This window comes from Magnolia sinica, chromosome 1 (assembly GCF_029962835.1).
Source record: "Magnolia sinica isolate HGM2019 chromosome 1, MsV1, whole genome shotgun sequence".
NCBI classification, from domain to species: Eukaryota; Viridiplantae; Streptophyta; class Magnoliopsida; order Magnoliales; family Magnoliaceae; genus Magnolia; species Magnolia sinica.
Genome location: NC_080573.1, coordinates 125,684,356 through 125,698,387, shown reverse-complemented (window position 1 = coordinate 125,698,387; position 14,032 = coordinate 125,684,356). Strand labels below are relative to the sequence as shown.

Genomic DNA, 14,032 nt, shown 5'->3' with positions numbered 1-14,032 from the left:
CCGATGTTCAACATTTAAGAAATTTTAATTTCATGTCATTGGCTGAAGTTTGATGTCAAAACTCATCACAAATGAACCACACATGAGAAAATATTTCAGAATTAACGCAGAATATTAATGTATTTATGAGTAACAAAAAACTTCAAACAAACAACATAAAAATCTTTTTTGTAAGTTCACAATTGTCTGATTAAAATAAACGGATCAAGTCAGCCGAAGGGTGGACCGGATTTCAATTTTTAGTAGGGTTATTTCTCTTTTTAAAATAGCATTGATCTTTGAAAATGTGAGTTGGTTGTAAGAGTGACAGTTACGACATGGGGGCATTATTGTATTTTAAAAGAATTAAAAAGGCATTTTCAAAAGTAAAAAACTTAATTTTGGTCTTTATGGGCTTTTTGTTTTTTTTACGTTTTTTTACACAGGCACGCACACCACCAATCACTCACACCGTGGTGGGAAGCCACCACCTATGCGTATTTGAACCCTTGAGCAGGTGTTGATACTCCTGAGAGTACATAAAACCTCACGCGATGACCACATCCACGGAAACACTTCTGAAACGAGGGAATTAGGTGCGGCCTCTCCCAACATGGCCTGAAAGTGCGGCCCACGCATAGTTTCTTATCCATGCCATCCATCCGTTTTTCCAACTAATTTTACGGCATGATCGTATACATGAAATCTAAAGGAGAACACACCATAGGAAATGCTGGTAATTTAACGCCCACCCCTAAAACCATCTAGGGTCTACCCTAATACCCACCCGAATGTTTATATGCCATATGACACCTTGATAAGGCCACACAAACCTTGGTAAGAAAAAAAAAAAAAAACACAAATATCAGCTTAATCAAAACTTCTCTGGCCGGCAAGATGTTTTTAACGGTGAATCTCCACTGTTTCCTCTTGTCTGGTTCACCAAGAGTTTGATCTACTTTATTTTTGGAGTTATGCCCTAAAATGAGCTGTAAAAACGGATGGACGGTGTTGATATACAATACCTATATCAAGGTGGCCCCATGATCAGGGCCGCACTACGTTGTGCGATGCCTGGGCCTCACCTAACCCTTCCCATTGACCAGGAGACACTTGCGCCACATCGTATGGACGCGGATTGCGTGGTTACCCGCCCACCGCCGGGCGCGGATTAGCTACTGACAGGTTCAGTAGGGGACTCGCTACTGAAGTGACGTCACTAAGTTCCGTGGGCCCTACCATGATGTATGTTTTCCATCCACACCTTCCATAAATTTGAAGAGATCATTTTAGGGCAATATCCAAAGAATGAGTTAAATCTAAAGCTCCAATGAACCCCAATACAGAAAATAGTGGGACAGTGACGTCCACCGTTAAAAACTTCTAAAGGCCACAAAAGTTTTAGATGAAGCTTATATTTGTGTTTTCTCTTATTTCATGTCTTTTTAACTTTTGAACCGGCTGGATTTTAAATAAACATTATGGTGGGCCTTAGGATAGTTTGGCGGGCGGGAATCACTCTCCCCACTGTTTTCTATGATTGGGTTCACTACAGATTTTTATATGCCTGGGCCACAGAATTTGGAGACGTCACTTCAGTAGCCGACTCGCTACTCAACGTGTCAGTATCTAATCCGCGTCCCCCACCGCCGACTTCCTTCGTGCCAAGAATATGTGGGGCTCACCCTAACGCACGTGTTTCGAAGTATTTCCAATGCTGAAGTCGACCACACCACAGACCTTCCAAAGCCCACGTGGATGTTTATTTGTCATCCGAAGCTGTTTTTGGTGGAGTTCTTGTAGTCGGCAAATCCACTCCGTCCATCAGTTTTACAATACCACAATACCACATGGTGCAAAAAAAATGTGCAGATCCAAAACTCCTGTAGGCCACACAACACGAAACAGTAGGGATTTGGGACGGTTAATTTTGAATTACATGCATGCCGGGTTTACAATTTATTTGGACGGTTTAATTTGAATTACATGCATGCGGCGTGTTGAATTTACAAGTGCGTGTATGTAAAGCAATGCATTCAAGGAGTATCAATGCTTTCATCAAGCCCTTGCTTCTTCCATTGCCTGCAGAAATCCCATCGGATTCAGACCTTTCAAAAAGGAGGAATTATGGAAATGCTTCAAACCTAAATAGCGCCCGACGCACCAGTTTACACAAATGGGCCCATTCCAAATCCGGACCATTTATCTGATGGGATGTGATGTATACTGGAAACTCTTTTAAATTATTCCAGAGGAGTGGTTTATAACCGTTAGATCCGTGGGATAGAGATAAACAATAAATAGAAAATTTACAACAACGGTCCAGGAAAATACAAAAGATTGGATGACTCGGATCTTTCAATTTTGAAAAGCGTCGGAACATCTGCTATCTATGCTTGGTCCCGTAATATCAATGGTCACAATAACTGGACCATAGGGTCAACTTGTATAAGTAGGAAATGAGTTGCATGAGGAATACTATTCACATCCAATGGATCAAGCTGACATTTGTGTTTCCCTTTCATCCAGGTACGTTTGATCTGATCAAAAGTTTGGATGGCAAATACAAAATTACGGTGGGCCTTGGAATGTTTTGGACAGTGGACATTTAATCACCGCTATTTCTTGTGCTATGGTCCACCTGAGGTTTGGATCTGCTAAACTTTTGGAATCATGCATTTTAATGAGCTAGCAAAACAGATAGATGGCGTAGATTAAAAATAATAATAATAAATAAATAAATAATGGGGCCCCACACTGAAGGATCTACCGGGCTCAATGGTTTCCGGATCCACTGAATCCGCGTTACACACGGACTTGGATTGTACACCAAATGACGGGGATTGCATACTGGCATCACATTAAATGGCACGATGTATGTGTTTTATCCACACCGTTCATCCATTTTGACAGATCATCAGGTTGGATGGCAAATAGACATTACAGTGGGCCTAGGAAGTTTTTAGTGGTGGCCGTTTGATCACCACTGTTTTCATGTGGTATATGGTCCACCTGAGATTCGGATCTTACTCATTTTTATTTTTATTTTTCACTAAAATAATGATCCAAAATAGATGGACGGCCTAGATAAAACCCATAAATCATGGTAGGTCCACAGAACACAGTCCAGTAGCCCATCCCTACTGTCTATGTCAGAATGCAATCGGCGTCCCACAAATGGCCCATGCTTTAGAAATCTGGACCATTTATCCGATGGATGTAACGTAGACTGAGAAAGTAGAAGTTCCTAACCATTAAATCCGTGGCCCAGAAATAAACGAATAATAAAAAAATTTAAAACAACGGTCCAAGAAAAGACAAAAGATTGGATGTCTTTAATATTCGAATCTTGAAGGTCGTCGGATCATCTGCTATCCGTGCTTGGTCCCGTAATATCAGCGGTCCCAAAACCATGGGTCCCAGGAAATGAGGTGCATGACGAATACTATTCAGATCCAATGCATCAGGACTACAAATACGCCGTACAAGGTTCGGGTTCGCCGACCCTACTCCACGAGCAGACGTGACAATGTGGTGCACTTCTAGATGTCCTAGCCCTCCATCAGTTGGGCCACACTTATTATATCTTCTCCCTCAAAAACCAAAACGTACGAACGAGATGGATGGCTAAAACAATTTTCTAGCCGTCCAAAGGATCTATGATCCGCCAGATGAAAAGTTTGAATCTTGCACACGTTTTCTACATTGGCACGTGTGAACGGACGGTGATCTCCATGCATATCGGCGGACCGCAGGTCAACTCCCTCTACCTTTTTTTCCTTGTTCAAGCTCTCTTTTTCCCCACCGCAAAAGATTCTTTTTAATTTTTCACGAGCTTTCGTTCCCTATGCATTGGAAGAGCCTCTTGGGTTGAGAGACAGAGAGAGAGAGAGATGGGGAATTTGAAGATTATCTTGATGGGTTGTATTATTTTAATGGGCACAAGCAGTGTATCATATGGGGAGGTTAGTGAGAAGACAATGGAAAGCATTAGTAGAATAAACAAGGTGGGCCCTTACATAGGGCTTGTAGTGCCCAATTCCTTTGAGATGGCTCCTCTCTTGCAATCAAATAGCTTTGCTGCTGATCAGAGATTTCCATACTTGGATTTTGCTGGTAAGTTTTAAATATTCATCTCCCATCTCCCATATTCTAATTTCTTTTTTCTTTTTCTTTTTCTTTTTCTTTTTTCTTTTGAGAACTGATCATTTACAGGCAAGGGTACCCCAGCTTGTGGAACCACACCATCTTTCCCACAACCAAACCAGTTGGGTAGGAAATCAGTACCATGAAAACAGTTGGCCTTACCAAATGGATCAGATCCTTCTACAGAATCAGACTGATGCACTCACTAGGTAGGCCACAACTGTATGTTTAATCAAACGGTCAGTTGTCCGTTTATTCCAATGTTGTGTGGCCCAGGTAATGAGAGGGTCCAACTGATTTTTTTACAGGTGATCTTCGTGCTGGGACCTACAATTTTCATGGTGCTGATTTTCTACACATATAATACATTGCAAAAAAAAAAAAAATACAGAAAAGAAAAGGGAAACGAAGACAAGCAAGACAAGTTTTGGTGCCCTGCCATTGTAGAACAGTTCTCTTCTATTTTCGTTTCCACTTTGGTCTGTTTGAAGTTACTCTTATTGCAATTTCAAATGTAAAAGAAAAAAAAAATATCTTCCTTTCCTTCTCTCTCTGATTTTGAGAAACGATATTTTTCCGTGGGAAGAATCATTGGGTCCTGATATAATCAAGATGGAAATATTCCCAATATATACATGTGGTCCATGGTTATCGGACGCGGATTAGATACTGACAGGTATCCAATCGGCTACTGAAGTGACGTCACCAAGTTCTGTAGGCCCATTATGATGTATGTGTTGTATTCACACCGTCCATCCATTTGGAGATATCATTTTAGGAAATGAGAGGCAGGCAAAAATCTGTAGTGGACCCCACCACAGAAAACAGTGGGGAGAGTGATTCCCACCGTTGAAACTATCCTAGATGCCCACCATAATGTTTATTCGAAATCCAACTTGTTCAAAAGTTAAAAAAGACATGAGACAAATGAAAACACAAATATCAGCTTGTTATAAGACTTTTGTAGCCTTTAGATGTTTTTGACGGTGGGCGTCACTGTTCCCACCGTTTCTATGCTGGTATCCAATCGAGCATAGGATTTAACTCATTCTCTGGGTGTTGCATCTCTTCAAATGGAAGGAAGGTGTGGATACAAAACATACGTCATGGTGGCGCCGACGGAATTTGGTGACGTCACTTCAGCAGCAGGAGTATCGCTACTCAACCTGTCAGTAGCTAATCGGCGCCCATGGTTGTCTGAGCCGCACTGGAGCCCATTTATATTGGACGGCGCACCATGGTTATACTCGCGTCTCATGCAACATGAAGTACATGAGCCGTCTATAGTAGGGAACCTCCTGAGTCCGAACAAAGCCAAGGAGTCAGACTTTCAAACGGCTCATGGTCACGTGAATCTATTTTGAGCAAGGCGGCTGCCTAGACCCACGTACATGGGACGTGCGCCCATACTGTGGCGCCCACCTTGGTGTATGTGTCCATCCCTATTTTCAGAATATTTTAGGGCATGAACCCAAAATGAAAGAGATCCAAATCTCAGGTGGATCATATTATAGGAATCATTGACAATTAAAAACATTTTATGAGACACCAAAATTTCTGAGTTAAGATGATATTTATTTTGCCCCTTAATCTAAGGTTTGTTTGACCTTATCAACAGGTTGGATGGAAAATAAACATTATGATAGTTCATTCAATCACCATTGTTTCTATAGTCTGGTCCACCTAAGAATTGGATCTTTTTCAATTTTGGGCTCATGCATTATAATGATATGAACAAATACGATGGACAGAGCGGACTTCACATGTACGGGTCCCACAAAGTCCGTACTCTACAGATGATTTTTTTCCAGGGCATCCATATGGAAACTCACAAAATTATTAATCTCCTTTTATTTTCTTAAAATTTCTATTTTATTTGTCAGGCAGAAGATTCCGAATTGGAAAGTTGGAAAATGAAAAGATTATTCTAGTTATGACAGGATTGGGCATGGTATGTAAAAAAGCAATTAACCCTCGATTTTCTATAAATATGTATTATTTTATTATATAAAATAATTATTTTAATACTCTGCCTGAGTTTGATGGTGATACACAAGTACTTAGAAATTGTCATACATGACATACAAATAATGCAAACTAAACTGCCCAAATTATCAGTCCTAATTTACATGTAACATGAACGAAAAAGTTACATTTATTTTAGCTTCAGTTTATGTGCATCACTCATACAATTTTTGAGTGACTGCGTATCAAATGTCATACACTACCAGAGTATCAAATAACAAATATAGGTATATGATTAACTAAATAATAATTTATTCTTTGACAGCTTAATGCAGGTCTAACCACACAATTACTAGTAAGCCTGTTTAAGGTGAAAGGAGTGTTGCATTTTGGTATTGCTGGTAATGCAAACCCAAACCTCCAGATAGGAGATGTGACCATTCCTCACTACTGGGCCCACACAGGACTTTGGAATTGGCAGGTATTGAAATTACACCCCTTTTCATATATTTCGTTGTAGAATTATTCAAATAGTCAGCGTGTACAAGATGCAGGCCATTCATCCGGTGGGCCCTACCATGAACTAGCTATGGCCCTAATCAGAACAAGGCCTAAAAGTGGGTGGTGGACCTTCCTTTTTTTTCAACGGTTGAGATCATTTTATCACCGATTTAGGAAGCCCAACAGATGTTTGGACTGAATATTACACATGATTGAGGAAATGAGTTCTGTGTAGCTTCTGGGTTACGAAAAAATCATTTCCAACGATTTGGACGGCTTGGATTGAGAATATATGCATGTGATGAGTACATTAGTTCTGTGCATACTCATGGATGATCATGCTATGCCCGCGTACCATACGCGGGATGGTTTCAATTCAAATCAGAAAAAACTAAAAAAAAAACAAGTATATTATCAAAAAAAGAAAAAAAGAAATAATTACAACCATTAATGGATACATGTAGAGAATCAGGGAAATGATTCGGTGCTCTTGGAGCACCAAAAGTTATGGTGCCTATGCAAAAATAGACCTAGAAGGAAATCCTAGCCATCCGCCCATGTCATGCAAAATGAATGGGTACAGAAAAGAAGATCATTTTATGGGTTGATCAGGTCATTCAATCAGTGTGATTTTTGCATGGTGGCCCATCAAATGTGTGATGAAGATAATGTACCGTCAGGATCAGTCAATTGAGCTGTCCAAATGTAGAGATGTAAGTAGGAACACCATAACTTTATAGTTCAGACGTGCTTCTGTCTCCACCATAATTACAAATTTAATCAGAAGCCGTTCTCCCCACCTCGATTCAACACTATCTTGGGAGATGATACCGTTAACAGACAGACGGACGCGGATTTCCTGCTAAAGCCTTTCGCAGGAAGTTCCTGCACTGGAACCCATGTGCGCCCCACTGCGATGTTTGTGCGAAATCCTCCCCCAACATTACACGTGGCAAGATGACTTGCCATTTGTCACCGTCCATTTAGTTTCCGGGTGGTAAAGAGATGAAAATAATATATTGATCAGATGATCCTAGCCATCTGATAAGTGGCCTCCACAGAGATGGTAGGAAACAGGTCAACTCGACTTTTTGTTGAGTGTGTCCCACCATAGATTGAAGATTATCCTAACCATCCAATGGATGAAATTTTCCTTGATTATTCCGATCTAATCAAGTGTACATCATGGCCCCTTGTGGGGGAGATGAAGGCTGCGTAGTCATTGAATAACGGGCCTTTAGGACACAGGAGCTGTACACGAGTCGAATTAGCTTGGTCAGCTTGCTGGACTAGACTTGGAAAAGCTCCACTCCCCTCGGCTTGAAATTGGATTCAGGCCAAGTCGAGCTGGTTGTTGGAATTCGAATAAATTTCGAGCTGAGTTCGAGCTTAACTTGACCCGGCTCGAACCTCATTTTGAATTGACTTGGATCGATCTCCAAATGTTTAATGAAATGACTCAACAATGTGTTGTTTCATATTCATACATTATCTGCATAATCAGCTAGTGGTGAAGAAAGAATAAATATGAAACAAATCATTATGAAGAAAAAACTTTAAATTATAGAAGAGCCCTCATATTTTGTTTTTTATGTTGCTTATTGGGTGTTAAATACTTAGGTGTTGTTACTGTTTTGTATTATGTGAGAGATTTAAAATGCATTATATGTGCTTGAGAAAATGTCTGGTATGCTTAAACTCAGTTCGAACTAGCTCGAACTGTTGACCAAACTGAGCCGAGCTGAGCTGGGGTTAGCTGCTGACCGAGCCTAGCCCAGCTGTGCCAAGCTCAACTCGGCTCACACAGCTCAAAACTTGGCCAAAGCAGTCTTTACTCTGGCTGGGCCCGCCAATCCAGCCCAATTAATTCAGAAAGTTACGAAGGCTTTTGCAAGAAACCCAACTCATGCCATCATTTGTTTTTTTTTTTTCCTTTCTTCCTCTTAACTTTTTGGATATAAATAGCAAGTTTTGGTAAGATGTTGACCCTCTATTTAAGCAGAGATATGGAAATGGGCCCGATGATGAATTGGCACTGGAATCCAATGGGGATTACACGAGGAGAATAGGCTACCTCAAATTCTCCAAATACAACAATGTTAGCAAAAATGAAAAGTCTTCAGACAACCTTCTAAATAACGCGTGGTATCAGCCAGAGGAGATATTTCCAGTAAATGGGGTGCCTGAAGTTAGACAACATGCCTTTTGGGTTTCTGTAGACAAGCGCTATTTTGCTGTTTCGAGGAAGCTTGAGGTGACTTGCCTTCTCTCTTCTATTCTCTTCTCCTTTTTCTCATTAATATTTGAATATTGGCAAATGAGCCAGGCTAGGCCCATGATCTAAGGGCCTGAATCAAACGGGGCTGGGCCTGGCCCACTTGTCTCAGCGTTACGCTAATGGGAGCCCAGATCTGACTCCTAATTGCACTGGGTTCCAACCTTTGAGCACGTGAATTTGAACGCATGCATACACGACCATTGAGAAAGACGTTATCATTCTAGCGATATTGTTCTCGTTGCAGAACATCTGAGTTTTCCATTAGGGTGGTTTTCACCCAAGTACTTGAACCCATGACCTATTGTTGAAACTCTTTGTAAGTCTGCCATTGAGCCATGAGTAAGGACCCTATCTTAACCCATGTTTAAAAACACAAAATGTGGCTCTACCTGAAATCCAGTTGACTCTAGTTGACTCAGAAACTCAGTGAGTTTTTTCAGTATTATTTAATATTTAAAAATCATAAATAAAATGTTAAAATAATTTATAAAATTGGGTAAACTTTTATTGACCATTTTCGAGTTTTTCACACACATGCATACACATATGAGCTTACATTCCGACTTTTGTGCTGCATATGAAAATGACCATGTAAGCATTGTGCTGAAAATGTTCCCTTTTGTAAACTTAAGGGTATGACGCTGGAAGGGTGTATCAATGCCACAACATGTTTACCAAGGGCGCCTGTGGTGGTGAGGGTGAGAAAAGGAAGCAGTGCCAATGCATTCATCGACAACGCTGCCTACCGGCAATTCCTAAATTCCAAGTTCAATATCACCGCAATCGACATGGAAAGTGCTGCGGTAGCTCTCGTCTGTCGCCAGCAATCAACTCCTTTCATAGCTTTCAGGGCCCTATCTGATCTGGCTGGTGGTGGGTCCGCCGAGTCCAACGAAGCATCTGTTTTCGCATCTCTTGCAGCCCAAAATGCAGTTACTGTAGTCGCTAAATTCATCTCCTTATTGCTTTCATAAACTACAGAATAATCTGTGTAAGATTTGACTAAATATATAGATTGTGTGCCACTACATAGCTCATTCCCATTCATAATAAGTTGACAATTGCAGACAATTGCTCTATTCCTAGAAATTATGTTTTCTTAATTTTTCCTATTGGAAAATGTAATGATTCAGTGCTTAGAAAATGTTTTAGTAGCTTATGTAAAGTAACCTACGGTCTAAATGTACCCTTAAGGCTCAATATGCATGCTCAACAGGACTGCCCAACCCGGCCTAGATGGACTTATTCAATACTACTGAGCTGCATATACGGCTGACAATGAGCCTGAGCCCAACCCATTTACTGAACAGGCCAAGAATTCTAGCCCAAACCCACCCTGCAAATCAGGTTCGACCTGACCTTAAAGTCCACGCTTGGGGTTTAAGAATGGAATATGTGGCTAATGATATAATACCAACCCTGCCTAATTAGTGAATATAGAAAAAATGTTGTGAAAAACATTGATTAAAAATATTTTTTAAAAAAAATTTAAAATAAAAGATTTTGTTTGAAAAAAATTTGCGTTTTTGAAATTTATGGGAATAATCCCATATTGGAAAAAAGAAAATAAAAAACTGTCTATATGTAGGGCGTGGAGTACCTTATTATCTGCTTGGTTGATCTGTGGAGTACCAGGACTTGTGTGCTGGAACACCCCCATGCGTGCATGGGCTCAATGCAAAGGTGTGGGCATGTAAGGTAGAATGCCTATAGAGGCGATAGCAGGGCACTTTGTACTTTGCAATTAGCGAGTGGAGAGAGATTTAACTGCACGTGCAGCAGCAAGGTTCATACGAACCTTAGCTAAAGGTCTCAAAAAACAGACCAAAGTAATGGTCTAAAATTTTTAATTTTCTTCCTAAATATAGATTTTTTTTTTCTTTTATTTATTTGCCAAACAAAAATATGTGTACATAGGGTTTCATTCATGGTTCTTTGTGTTTGCCGAATGCTGAATCACAACGGGCTCGTCGTAGCTATTTGACCACAACCTATTAGCATTCTCAACTATCTTTTAGAATGGATGAATAACACTTTAAGGACAGCGTGATCACACATGCTTAATCTTATCTTTTATTTTCGATTTCTTTAATTATTTTTTACAGAAATTGTAAATTTATAATTTTAGGTTCATCCAAAGCTTGACCCATTCAAGTAAACAGACCACTTTTTCTAACTCAAGCAGGACCCACAATCCATTAGGCTACGCCTGCGTGTGGGTAATGGAGCCGTTCAAGCATTCCTGCACATTACTGGTACGCTATTGGCGGAATACCTTTCCCCTGCAAATGATTTTTACCGTTCCATGAATGGACTTGAGTTCAACAGTTGCTATTTTATGATTTCACCCGTCGTTTTCTTTGAATGGTTCATATCATTTCAAGTGCTTTGTCACAGGAGTCAACGCTCCAGCTTTGCACCTTCCTTTTCTGAGTTGAGGAATTTATAATTACATGTATGAATGAAAAATAACAGATGGGCAGTGGTAATAGGTGGACGGACTATTGCTCTGCAGTGAACAATGCGGCGCACAACAACCGATGGTTCCTATTGCTTCTCTCGAAACAACATGGCCCATTGAAAATCGATGGGTGCGGCGCACAACAACAGATGGTTCCTATTGCTTCTCTCGAAACAACATGGCCCATTGAAAATCGATGGGTCCGATTAGCTTGCCGGAAACATCGTGGCCTACGAAAAGTGATGGGTCCTATTGCTTCCACAAATGGAAGCATCTGGACCATTGATTTCATGGTCAGCATGGGAACGGATTAGGTGGGGCCCGGCCTCATCTAACATGGTACAGATCTGACCATGGAGCCCACCTTGATGTATGTATTGTAATCCAAGCCATTTATCTATTTTCCGGCTCATTTAGGGCATGAGCCTAAATATGAACAAGATCCAAATCAAAGGTCGACCATATCAAAAGAAACACTTGTGATTGAATGTCTGCCGTTCAAAACTTTCTAAAGATCAGTGTAATATTTATTGGCCATCGAATTTGTTGATATGATCACACAGACCTAGATGAAGGGAATATATATATATATATATATATATATATATATATATATATATATATATATATATATATATATATCAGCTTGATCCAAAAAATTTGTGACCCACAAGAAGTTTTTAATGGTCGATCACCCCTGTTTCCTTAGTGTGGTCCATTTGAGATTTGTATCTGTTTTGTTTTTTTGGCTCATGCCTTAAAAAGGAGTTGGAAAAATAGATGGCCTGCATGGATGTACAATAAATACATCAGGGTGGGCCCACGGCCAGGAATGCACCAAAATCTGCTCTAGTAAGCATGGACTTCTTTAAAACGAGATTGGTTTTTTCTTTTTCTTTTTTTACCACACCACATCACACATAGGAAACAGATTCGCTACTCCCCTTGCCACTAGCCCAGTGGCTCGTGGTCGGTGCTATGTGGGCCCCATCATGATGTATGTGTTTCATCCATGCCGTTCATCCCTTTTTACATATAATGTTATAGCTTGATCCTAAAAATGAGAGGTATATAAATCTCAGGTGGACCACACCACAGGAAAACAATAGTGATTGGATATCCATCATTAAAATCCTCCTAAGGCCCACTTTACTGTTTATTTGACATCCAATCTATTGATTAGGTCATACGGACCCAGATGAAGGGAAAAAAACAAAGATAAAAACTTTTATAGTCCCAAAAAGTTTTTAATAGTTGACGTTCATTAAACATTGTTTCTTGTAATGTGGTCCACTGGAGACTGTTATACGCCTCATTTTTTGTCTCATATTCTAAATTGACCTAGAAAAATAGATGGACAACATGGATGAAACACATTCATCATGGTGGGTCTACAAAGCACCAACCACCAGCCATTGGCCGGTGGCATGGGGAGTAGCCAATATGTTTCCTCAAACATGCACACCTACACTATACGAGGAAGCGAATTGGCTGGGTACCACACACCAGCTGTATAACTGATATATTGATGTCAGCAAGTTTTGTAGGTCCCATGATTAGGTATGTTTTATATTCAAACCGTTCATCCATTTTGCGAGCTCGTAACAAGGCTTGAAAGGAAAAATAAGACATTTAATGATCAAGAAGAACATACTGCAAAAAACAGTTAGGGATTGAACGTCTACCATTAAAACCCTTGTAGGATCAAAGAAGTTTTGGATCAATATGAAATTTGTTTTCCTCTTCATATAGGTCTCCGTCACCTTATGAACAGATTGGATGGGAAATAAATGTTATAGTGGGCCCTATGAATTTTTTAATGGTGTAAATCATCATCTCTGCTGCTGCTATTTATGGTGTGGTCCGGTTGATCTTTGGATATAATTCATTTTTTTGGATAATGCGCTACAATGATTTTAAAAAATACATAAATAATGTGAATATAATAAATACATCGTTGTGGAGCCCACGTAACTTTGATCTCCACTCGGAGGTGGAGCAGCGTCAGCGCTCGTCATCGCATGACATGTAGCTTATATCAGGTATGTAGTCGATGTGTAGTACACCAGCTAATCCGCTTCCACTACGGGTGCTTATCCCATGATCTCCCCGTTGAAACGGAAACCACGCCACTTACTATAAAGCCAGACACAGAAGATTTAGTCACGTTTCTATTTTATTCGATTGACGTTCTTGCCTGTCACCACCGTCACGTCACATCGCATCATGGAGAAATGCTTCCAGCACATGAGCGCGCGTGTATCATACGCATGGAAACATCAGTTACACGTGTGTTCAATTTTCTTATTTTGAACTGAAAACATACACGTGCCTGCCCCACGAACATGCCATGGGACACCCTTACCATACAAACAGTATGCAACATCAGGAATACACAGAAAAATTAGGTTGGTACATTTATTTTTGTGTGCCACACCGGAATCAAGTGACATTTTAAATAATAATAATAAATGTATAGATATAAGTACTTATTGCCACCGTAATATAGGACTCTTACAGTAAAATTCCCTAGATATTAAAATTTTACCAAATAAGGAGGAAATTATTTTTCGAATCATGAAATTACCATAATACCCAATGTATACATTATTATAAAAAGTTGTAGAGTACGCATAATTGCATAGGTGTACGTGATATTTATATGATATACAACTTGTTCAATGGCTGCAATCGCAATAATG

At 40.0% G+C, this 14,032-nt stretch overlaps 1 protein-coding gene across 3 annotated transcripts; it reads left to right on the top strand.

Annotated features, from left to right (window-relative positions):
• The first annotated feature begins 3,562 nt into the window (after nucleotides 1–3,562).
• Nucleotides 3,563–9,906, top strand: LOC131257416 (bark storage protein A). 3 transcript variants are annotated; one of them, XM_058258277.1, is made up of 5 exons: nucleotides 3,563–4,095; nucleotides 6,009–6,076; nucleotides 6,416–6,571; nucleotides 8,594–8,845; nucleotides 9,502–9,906. In XM_058258277.1, the coding sequence occupies exons 1-5, from the start codon at nucleotides 3,873–3,875 to the stop codon at nucleotides 9,841–9,843; spliced, it is 1,041 nt and encodes a 346-aa protein (XP_058114260.1). In that variant the 5' UTR covers nucleotides 3,563–3,872; the 3' UTR covers nucleotides 9,844–9,906. The 3 variants fall into 3 exon arrangements, with proteins under 3 accessions (XP_058114260.1, XP_058114267.1, XP_058114264.1); XM_058258281.1 differs by having other exon boundaries at nucleotides 3,569–4,099; nucleotides 6,013–6,076; XM_058258284.1 differs by lacking the exon at nucleotides 6,416–6,571 and having other exon boundaries at nucleotides 3,567–4,095.
• Nucleotides 9,907–14,032: the final 4,126 nt, after the last annotated feature.

Bases quoted from the DNA above. Each gene is read 5' to 3' on its own strand.
- LOC131257416 (XM_058258277.1), top strand. From the start codon at position 3,873: ATGGGGAATTTGAAGATTATCTTGATGGGTTGTATTATTTTAATGGGC. The intron at 4,096-6,008 runs GTAAGTTTTAAA...TTTATTTGTCAG, and splicing joins TCCATACTTGGATTTTGCTG to GCAGAAGATTCCGAATTGGA. The intron at 6,572-8,593 runs GTATTGAAATTA...CTATTTAAGCAG, and splicing joins CAGGACTTTGGAATTGGCAG to AGATATGGAAATGGGCCCGA.